Source organism: Nannospalax galili, unplaced genomic scaffold (genome assembly GCF_000622305.1).
Source record: "Nannospalax galili isolate Female #2095 unplaced genomic scaffold, S.galili_v1.0 scaffold698, whole genome shotgun sequence".
Taxonomy (NCBI): Eukaryota; Metazoa; Chordata; class Mammalia; order Rodentia; family Spalacidae; genus Nannospalax; species Nannospalax galili.
The window spans coordinates 2,842,722-2,853,640 of NW_008341886.1; the positions used below are offsets into that span (position 1 = coordinate 2,842,722).

At 49.1% G+C, this 10,919-nt stretch overlaps 1 protein-coding gene across 1 annotated transcript in view; it reads right to left on the reverse strand.

Moving 5' to 3' along the window:
* Positions 1–529: 529 nt before the first annotated feature.
* Positions 530–10,919, reverse strand: part of Ropn1l (rhophilin associated tail protein 1 like) — a 17,551-nt gene continuing 7,161 nt past the window's right edge. The window contains exons 4-5 of the mRNA XM_008837632.3: positions 2,905–3,080; positions 530–706 (exon numbers count right to left, since the gene is read on the reverse strand). Of these exons, the coding sequence (XP_008835854.1) occupies positions 643–706; positions 2,905–3,080 (240 nt within the window). The 3' untranslated portion in view covers positions 530–642. The remainder of the gene's footprint in view (positions 707–2,904; positions 3,081–10,919) is intronic.

A 10,919-nucleotide genomic window follows, 5' to 3' on the forward strand; every position in this document is an offset into this window, starting at 1 on the left:
CAGCCTGGTCTACATAGTGAGTTCCAGGACAGCTGAGGCTACAGGGAGATCCTGTCTCAAAAAGGCCAATAAATAAATAAATAAATAAATAATGTTTACAAAATAGAAAAAACGTTTATGGGCTGGAGGGATAGCTCAGCAGTTAAGAGCACCAGCTGCTCTTACAGAGAGCCTGGGTTCAGTTCCCAGCACCCACATGACAGCTAACAACAATCTGTGACTCTAATCCATGGGATCTGATGCCCTCTTCTGGCCTCTGAGAGCATTGCATGCATGGATGCACTTACGTATATGTAGGCCAAGAACTCATACACACAAAAAAATTTAAAACATTAGGACAGGCCCTTTAACCTTCCAGTCCCTTCCTACCATGCAGTCTCAAACAGGTTACTTTACTAAGCCCATCATAGAGCTATGAGTTTGTCATATTTGAGGTCTGCTTCCAGGACACAGTGAGGAGCAGTAATTAAAATGAGCCCCAGAAAACACTCAACATTTCCATGAGAAGAATGCACGCTATACACGGAAGTGATTAATGACAAGTTGTATTTGTTGCCAAGGTTTTCAGAGTACTATTTTGACATTAAATGTGTTCCTCTCAGTATTAATGGTATGTCTTCAGAGCTTTCTCTTCGAGGTTTTCTATATTGTCCTTTTGGGGATGAATAAGTCCGAAAGTCCTATCATGCCATTCTTTTTAGATTCTCTGGATCAGAAACAAACAGAGATACAGGTAATATGGTTTTACATAATTCCACTTAACAGACGAGATCACCTTAAAAATGGTACATGTGCTGTTTCACCGTGCACTTACTTCCAGAGGAACACTAGTGCGTGCAGTGGGGCCTCTCTTGCCTTAGGTCAGACACAGACAAAAGCTACCCAGAACACCCGACACCATGGTCCTGGTGACAGAGCCCCACCAACTTTCCAGGAGTTCAGGACACCGCCCTAGGGGAACCTCAGAGGAGTTTCCTGCCTCCCACTCAGCCCACACTCAGTGTCCCTGGTTGCCCACCCCAGTCCATCTCTCTACTGCACAAAGGGCAAAAGGAATCAGGACTGTGACATCCATGTGGCTGGGGCAGGCATATCCAGCATCACTGTCCAAGGAGATATAGGTATCAAGGGGCTAAACACTGTCAGAACCAAGCAGGGAGCAAACGAATGAACAAACTGATGAACCATGGAGTAGATGAATGAATTCCTAATAGGCAGAGGCATAAGCAATTATTCCATCTGTAAAAAGAAGCTTAATTAACAAGCTGATGAGGGAAGAATGGGGAGAGGCAGGGCAGGCCAGGCAGCATGGCCTCAGCATTGGGTGCTCGCCACATGCTGTGCTGCCCACCACTGGTGCATTCTGGGCACCAAGAACAACAACTGGAAGGTTCCAACAGCCCACCTCATGGCTGCACTTGGACTCCTCCAAGCTCCTAACATGGCTGTACTTGGCCCCAGGCATGAACTTGCTTGGTCACCTGGGTCCATTTAAGGCTTTCTGGAGCCACTACAGTGGAGGTTTTCCATGGAGGGGCACATGAAGCCCTAGTGGTGTAAGCTCACATCTCCCTGTTGGCTGTTTAGTGTCCTTACCTTCAGCTGATCCTTTTAGAGGTCACACTAAAACCCAACCCTACCCCAGCAGCCGTATACAGGAAGCTGCAGCCTACATTTTCATCTAGTCAGCACCACCGACAGCAGCCTGGCAGCCTGTCCCCACTCTCCTCAGGGTGGCAGCTGCCATATTGAGCTCTGCTGCCCAGCTCCCCCCCACACACACCCCACATGACTGTCATGGCATCACTATCTCGAGGGGTGATCTTGAGAATCTGGAAAGAAAATGGGAACTCCCCATAGGAATGTGCCAGCCTTTCTAGACCATCTGCATGGCTTAGGTTGTCAACTTGACAAACACCTAGGAAGGGGGAATCTCAACTGGGAAATTTCCTCTCTTGGATTGGCCTGTGGGCATATCTGTGAGGCATTGTCTTGATTCTTTTAAGAATCACAGAGGTCCCCAGGCAGGTGGGTCAGGTGGTCCTGAGTTGTACAAGAAAGCAGGCTGAGCACAGACCTCAGGAGCAAGCCAGCAAGTATTGTCTAGGCTTCAGTTTCTCTCTCTGGGTTCCTGCCCCAGATTCCTTCAAAGATAGATTGTCTCTTGGAAGTATAAGATGCAATAAACAGACCCTTTCCTCCCCAAGTTTTTGGTCAGATTGTTTTATTACAGCAATAAAAACCAAACTAGGATGTAGAACAAAATGACAGGGTATTCCACAGGTCCACAGAGTACAGGTGTGGGCACCTGAGGCCACTTACTAGAGAGAGAAGACACCGGCTCAAAAAAAGACAGCTGTGAGATAAAAAAAAAAAAAAAAAAAAACCAACCAAGGACTTTTGCTCACGCTTTTACATTCAATCAATGCCAAATGTAATGTGAAAACAGTGTGTAACATGTCAAAGTCAGTTCCTCCTATCAAGAACTGTACAGGTGACGTCAATAACACTGTCAAGTTTCTGTGGCAACACTGCGTTCATGGCAGCATCGGGTGGGAACCACGTCTCTGGTTCACAGTGGTGGGGTCAATTCCATCTATCTCCCTGTTTAACGTGCTATCATTTAAAACTGCCTGACACAGTGTATGCCAGAAGCAAGTTCAACCTAGGGAGGGTGCATTTTCTCTCTCTAAAGTCTAAGAAAGTGGAGCCTGAGTGCCTCCCTGGCTGAAGTTGAGGAAAGGCTGTGTGAGTGGTTGATACACATCTCCAATGGGACACATGCTGGAATCAAAGCATGCAGCTCTGCCTTCCACTAAGGGCAGGTTCTCAGCACAGAGGACAGTGGAGGAAGGAGCTTCTCCAACCATCAACATACCAAACCCCAGAGAGTGCCATACTTACGACTTCTCTTTTAAAGTGGCAAGATAGCTTTCTGTATCTGCAGCAGGGAGCTCTGGGTCCAGACCGGACAAGTACTGGTAGATGTAGGCAAAAGACTTGAATGGGATTCGAGCAGGCCCGCCCTCGGGGTCAGCAGTGAGGATCTCACAGGCGTTCTTCATGGCCGTGATCAATGACTAGGCAGGGATGGGGGCAACGATGGGACAGTTACTCTTGGAGTCAAGATTTAAAGCAACAAAACACTCAGTGCAGTCCACAGAAATTCTGAGCTAAGGACTGGGTGGATGCATAACTTCCAAAAGATAAAAAGGAGAGGTTCAATCAGGTCACAGCCTCCAGAAAAAGTTAAAAAGCACAGATTTATATTAAAATAGTAATGACTGTCATAGATAAGACAAAACCTCAATGTCTTTAACAGTGAATTCTTCCCATGTGGCTCTGGGTTTGTATCCCAGGGCCTGGAACACCAAGCAAAGTTCTACCACTGTGCTGCACCCTGGCCCTTCAATGATGAACTTGTGTCATTCCAGCCCCACCTGGTCCAGAGACAACCCAGGACAAGCAGAGGGACAGAAGTGCCCTTGAAGACGGCAGAACTGGCAGCACAGACAGCTGTCATGCCTACCAGGGACCCTGCATACCTGTTGATGCCCCTGCTGTCCTGGTTCTGACCTCACCCACATAGAAGGCTTCAGGCCTCTGTCAGGTCCTGGAAAGCCTCTGTGACCTGTGAACCTCTCTCCGATCTGCCCACTCCTTGGCTCCCCAAGGGGGCAGCTCAATCCTACCTGGACCCCACCCTCCAGGTACAGCCTGATATCCATCCTCAGACACCCTCCCACTTGCATAGGCTTCTAGAACATATGGTCTCTCTTGGAGCCCTAGATGGTGCTTGTTTTAGGAGAAAAACCCCATAATATTAGATTACTATCTTTAAAAAAAAAATGCATAGCCCAAGTACCCTAGTTTGCTTTCTGTTGCTATGATAAACACCATGACCATAAACACCAAAAACAATTTGGGGAGGAAAGGGTTTATTCAGCTTATAGTTCACAGTCCATCATCAAGGGAAGCCAAGGCAGGAACCTGGAGGCAGGACCTGAAGCAGAGATGACTAAGGAATACTGCTTGTTGGCCTGCTCAGCCACCTTTCTTACACAGACCAGGCCCACCCGCCTAGGGATGGCACCACCCACAGTGAGCAGGGCCCTCCTCCATCAATTAGCAATTAAGAAGATGCCTCACAGATGTGGCCACAGGTCTACCTAAGGGGGGAAATTCCTCAGTTGAGGTTCCCTCTTCCCAGGTGTGTCAATAACACATCAGCATCACACCAAGTTTCCTTCTTTTCTTCTGTACCAGGACAGCACAACCTGTAGCTTTAAATACCCTGGCTAGGGTGCAGTGAGGGACAGGTGTTCTAATCCTGAAGGTGGCCTAGGAGACCACATCACCTCATCTCCACCCTGAGGTTTGCTCTGTTGGGTTGCTCACTGCCAGGTCAACTCCCTGGTGTGTGTCTGGGCTATTCTGCTCTGCACTGGTGAAGGCAGACCCACATTAGCAGTTAGGTGTGTCCCCCCTCCCCCACCAACATGCAGAGCAACCAGACTCCTCTTTGCTCCACAGTCACAAAGTGCCTAACAGGACACTAAGGACAGGGAAATGGCCATAAACTCCTGCCTAACACCAGATACCCTGAAGTCATACTCAAACCAAGAGAAGTACATTTAGGTCCCAGCTTGTTCTAGAAGAGTGTCTGCAGCAGTGGGGCAGGAGGTACTAGGGTACAGGGTCAAGGAAGGCCCAAATGAAACATCCAAGTGGATCCTTCAGCCCAAGGAGGGACTGGCTTCTACAGGTACTATGGAGTGCTAAGAGGCTTGTAAACCAAGATGGGGCAGTGTATGGGTGTCTAAAGGGACCGACTGGCTGGTGTGTGAAAGGCAGCCCAGGAGGCAAGAATGCAGGCCAGGGACCAGCGAGGAGGCTGCTGGACAAGATGCAGCAGGGCGGACTCTGGGCTGATGTGGAAGGTGGCAGTGCAGAACTTCAGATGACTGCTGTGTAGAACAGTGAAGAGTCCCCAAGTCTAGGGCTGAACAGAAGGAAGGGTCGTGGGCGGGGGGTGGCTCACTGGGCTGGGGAGGCTGGGCGAAGAGGCTCCAGGGAGTACGTGAAGACTGCTTTGGGTGATTTCAGGTCTGTGAGGCACCCATCTGCAAATTCGGTGGGTAGTCAGGCCTGAGGATCAGGCCAAGAGGCCCAGGTCCATGGTACTGTAGGAAACCAGGATGGCATCCCCTAGGGAGAGATGGACCTGAAACTTTTAAAGTCCAGGCTACAATCTCTGCTGAAGGGAGGGGCACTGAATACAGCAGCCCTCAGATTCCTGTCTTGCTGAACACTGCAGGGCTAGCAGAAGAAAAGTGGCCTGGTCAAAAGTTTAAGCTCTTTGCTCTGAGGGAAGGCATCTTGGTCAACAGCCCTTAGCCTGCCTCCTTGTTCTGAACAAATAACTCAGTTCTCACCAGCTAAAAGAATAGGCCAGGTTAAAAGTTTACTCCTGGGCTAAAAGCTAAAACTTTACTATGCTTTTTGTCCTAAGAAAGAAAACATTGTGGTCAATAAATTACCAGATAGGCACTGGTAACCCTCAGTAAAAGTTCAAGCATCCTGCTTTACAAACAGCCCTTAGCTGGCGCCAGATAAAAGCTGTATGCTGTTTCTCCTCTAACTGTGCCCTAAATCTTTGTAACTGCCAAACTCCATGTGACTTCCAGTTCCTTGTATTATGTAAAAACCCACTGAATTTTTAAATAAACGTTACTTGCTACAAAGGGTCACAAGTCCCAGGGCCAAGCCCTGTACCATCAGTATTGCCATCACAGAAACAAGGTTCACCCACAAGGCAAAGTAGGACCCCTGCAACATTGGGAGCACTGCCACAGAGGAGTGAAATGATCCTGAGAACCGAAGGGAAGTGGGAAGTGTGGGCACATACCACTAAGAATTGGGAAAATAAGAGATCACCAAGGATCACTCAAGGTGTGGCCAGGGGACAGAGGAAAAAGGATAGAAAGTGCTTTATGGTAGAGAGAGCTGTCTCCTGTCTCAAGTGATGCTGGAAAGGCTGAGAACCAGGAAGATGCTCTCTCATCTTATCTAGTGATTATTCAGGAGCACTTGGAGGAATGGCAGGGGACAAAGGTGGACAGAGTACATGCACTAATGGAGTACTACAGCTGGCCCATGAGCCAGTTGCTGAACTTCCGGAAACTGTGCTGGATGTCGTCCTTGAGTAAAGGTTAGATAGTTTGAGTAAAGGTTACAGGTCAGAACCTCTGCCCAGGAGTAGACTGTGAAATATAACCAGCTGCTACTTCAGCAAGTCTCAGAAGATAGGCCAGACACTTCCAGGGAAGCCCCCACTGCCCCCTTGTAGGAATAAATCTGGGGTTTCTCTTCACAGGAGGGGAGATCACCTAAGAAATAGTGGGTGAGCACAGAGCCCAGCCATGGCAGGGTGGACAGAGCCTAGCCATGGGAGGATGAAGCGATGTTTTGTCAGCTTGATTGGATTTACAATCATGCAGGAGACAGTAAGGTGCCTTGTGAGCATGTTTCTAAAGAGGATCAACTGAGGAGCAGAGACACCTGAATGCAGGCTGGAGACTGAAAGGGAACACAAGGGCTATCCAGGCTAACAGCCCCTGCTTCTGTACTTCCCTCCCCTCCCCACCCTTCCCACCCTCCCCACCCTGAACTCCCTGAAAGCTCCCACACTAGCTACTGGTCTTGTCATTGTCACAAACACTCAACCAGAGCAAGAGAAGGGTTTGTTTTGGCTCACAGTTCAAGGGCACAGTGCATCAAGGTTGGGGAAGACATGGTGGCATGCTGGGCACGGTAGCTCACACCTTTCATTTCAACACTCTAGAAGCAGAAACAGTTGGATCTCTATTCAAGGCCAGCCTGGTTTACGTAGGGAGTTCCAGGCCAGCCAGTTACACAGTAAACACCATCTCAAAAGACAAAAAAGACAAGGTGGCAAGCAGGGCGATGAACGCCTTTGCTCAGCTCGCTTTCTCCTTTCACCCAGTCTGCAGGGTGTGTCTTCCCAACTAAATTAACCTAATCTAGAAAATCCAACACAGGCATGAACAGAGAGACTTGTCTCCAAGGTGATTCTGCATCCTGTCAGGTGACATTATGAATCATCGTACCTCTCATTTGCCATCAGGAAACTTCTGAGCTAAAATAAAGCATTCCTCTAAGTTGTTTTGTCAGGTACTCTGCCACACTGATGTAAATGTCACGAATACAGATGGGTAGAGAGTGGTCATGGTGGAGTGGGAACATAGCATGGTCCTGGTGGGGTAGGGTACATGGCACAGCTGTGGTAGGGTGGGTACAGAGTGTGGTCATGGTAGGATGGGCATACAGCATGGCTATGGGGGATGGATGCTGAGTGAGGCCACAGCGGGGTAGGTGCATGGCATAGCTGCAGTAGGATGAGACTGAAACCTGGAGAGAACTCCTATGTCCATCGCAGTCAGCAGCTTCTCAGGCTTGACAAAGTGTCTCCTCTTCCCATGTTCACTCTGGAAACTCACTTCCCCGACCCACAGCACTCACGGCCCTGCGGAGTGAAAGGTGAGGGTGCACAGCGCAGTTCTGACACTGGTCTAGCGCAGAGGGACCAAGTGACACTCTACATGGAGAAACGGGGTGTGTTCACTCTGCAGTGAGACAGCATCTCCACATGGACCACCGCGCAGGCTATTCCTTTCCTTGAGACGAGGAGTGGCTAAAAACAAAGTTGTGGGCTTTCCAGTCCGTGCTCCGTGCCTAAAACTTCAAATTCCTGTTGTCACGCTACATGTTATCATCTACTATGACGTCCAGCACAGATGGAGAGCAGCCATCGCTGGGCAAGCAGCACTGTGCCGCCTCGGTGAGCGTGAGTCCGGGGAAGGAAGGGCTGGCAGGGGCACAGCAGGCAGATGAGAGCTGCCCCCAGGATGCGCAGAGGCTTCAGAGGAGAGGTATTTAAGGAAAAACACATCACAATGCTCTGCCATGACATCACCCACACCAGTTTCTGACAATCAAATCTGTGGCAGTTTTCACATCCAAGGAATTCATAATGCAATTCACTTCTTGTACTGAGAGCTCTGTTGCTTATGAGCCCATTTCTCAATTCCAAAGGGCTACTGGCAGGGCAGTCGCTTGTTCACCAGCCCAAGGACCCTCTCCTTGGCAGGCAGGCCACCCACTATCCTCCAGGGGCAGAGGTCGCTGGCAAGCTGTACTTTTTCTTTTCAAGCTGAGCATTTATGCTTTATCTATAACCTGAAATGAAAGTGGAATTGTAGGGCAAACAGCCAGGGAGGCAGCTCCTAGTTCCAGGCATTTTCCATGTCTGTGGGCTCCTCCACAGCTTCTCACCCACAGGGTCTCTGAGGAACGTCCTCTCACACTCCCAAGGGCAATGAGAGCTAGAACTGAAATAAGAAGTGACCAGCACCTCACGCAGATAAGAACGGGGAGTCGCACACAAGGGCCAGGGCCACCTGTGCTCAGGGCAGCAGCTCAGCAGAAGAAAAGCAGTACTTTACACAGCGTTTCATTTTGTTTTGGTTTTCGATTTTGACAGGGTCTCATACAGCCCAGGCTGGCTTTGAACATGCTGTGTAGCCAGGGCTTGAACTCTTGATCCTCCTGCAACCCCCTCCTAAGTGCTGGGGTTACAGACATGTACCATCTGGTGGCAACAGCACTTCTTCAATACTCATTATCTTCATGGGTTTTCTAACTTAAAAAAAAAAATCTGGGGGGCTGGAGAGATGGCTCAGCGGTTAAGAACACTGACTACTCTTGCAGAAGACCCAGGTTCGAATCCCAGCACCCACATGGCAGCTAACAACTGTCCGTAACTCCAGTCCCAGGGGATCCAATGGCCTCTTCTGTCTTTCCGAGGGCTTTGCACGACATGGGTGCATTTACCTACATGCAGGCAATACACGCATACACATAAAATAAAAATAATAAATAAAACATATTTTAAAAAATCTGTTTGGGAGCTTGTGGCACAGAGGAGAGATGCCCCAAATTAGCACACCTTAGCACTGCCAGGGCTGGGACTGTGATCCTAGAGGGAAGCCAACCTTTCAGGTCATGTGCTGCTCACACAAGGTCCAGGAAAGGGATGGAGGGCCAGTGGCCAGCATAGGCTGACACATGCGAATGTGATGGGGACAGTGGCAGTCTCCTTAGACATGGCCAGGCTGTCAGAAGATTATGATGGTATAGGGTGAGGGGGCTCCTGCTAGGCCAGAACCAGGAGCAGGGAGCAGCTCCTTTCAACTGTATGGTACTCCTCATGTGCCTAAGTGGCTGTGGCTTTTCTGCAGAAGACAATTCTAGTAGGCTTCCTTGGACAGCTCAGAAAGGCTGTGAGCCCACATCAGGGTAACAAAAGGGACAAGCCACAAGCAGTGAGCCAGGGTACAGCCCGGGTACTGGGACAACTGTTCGTCATAGTGGTCCACTGTGTGTGATGGGTCAACTGTACCCAGTTGAACACCCCACAGCACAGCTCTATGAGGACAGAGACACCAACTCCCAACACGCCTGACACAATGCTTCCCAAGTGCAAGCCATGTTAGGATGGAAGTGGTATTACTGATAGTCCTTGGATGTCATCATCAGTAGGAGGGTCCCTCTACTCCCCACTTGCAAGTTACTGATGTCAGTTATTTAGCCTCTGCCTGCCACAGCTCACCACTCAGACATTCTGTGCCTGGCACAGAATGCCACTGGAGACCAAACAGAATGCACCCAGGGACCCTGCATGTTGCAGCCAAGGTAAGAGCCCTAGAAGGGACATCCACTGTGGTAGGCAGCAGGTTCATACAGGAAACCACCTTGTGCACACATTTTCTACTATCATCAGACAGAGACCCTGACATTAATGAGCTTCAAATGCACTTTAGTCTGTCTGCAGTTCTTGCCATTTGGCTCAGGTTTTATTTGTTTATGGCCGGAGTGTGTGAAGGAGGCTTATAATTTTATATGTTAAAAAGACCTCCATGGTTAAATACAAAACATTTGACCCACGGTCTCAACGCTTAGGATTATTAACGGTCTGCAGAAAGGCAAAGATAAAAAGCCCAGCATACAAAAGGCATGATTTCCTAAGCAGGCATGTGAAGACCCTTACAAAGAGGTTAAGAATCATTACTGCACCCACCTGCCCAAGGCACCCACAGTGCCTCCTGACCCACATTTGTAGCTTTCAGTGTAAGACCTAGAGTAGTGTTCAGAGCTTCAGGACATGAAAACTCAATTTCCAGAGTCCAGGGACATGTGCTCAGAGGGTTCACCCCAGAATCTTCGGCTCTTGGAACACGGCCTACAACAATCAGCATTTCTCACTCTAATGAAACACCTGAGGCAGGCTGCTTACAGCTCACAGTTTGGGAGGCTGGAAGTCCAATTCAGGCAGTGCTCACTGGCTTAGCCCCTGGCACTACATCACGGTGGGTTGTACGGCCCATCCATGAGACAGGAACTACATCTCCAAGAGGAAGCCAGAGGAAGAGGCAGCCGGTTTATATGCTAGGACTTCATGAGGACTTCATGAGGATTTCAAAGGGACTTCATAAGGACTTTACAAGGACTCTCATACTGCCAGACACAAAGCCTTTAGCACATGGACCCTCAGGGACACTCAGACCATCTGTAAGCCACAGCCAGGCTAGCCACAAAGTAGTACTGAGTAAATACTTATGGGGTGAAGAAATGAAAGAATGAATCAATGACACACACGACTCAGGAATTTAAGAAGTGTTTTAGTCTCTTTTTGGAGAACTTAAACTCAATTAATTTGACTATAGTGGCTCCTAAGAGAAACTTAAGGGCACAGTATACATGTGGTACAAGCCAAGTAAAGTCACCCACCACCATCACTTCTGGATATGGCATGTGACCCCCCCCCCCCCCCGGGGGGG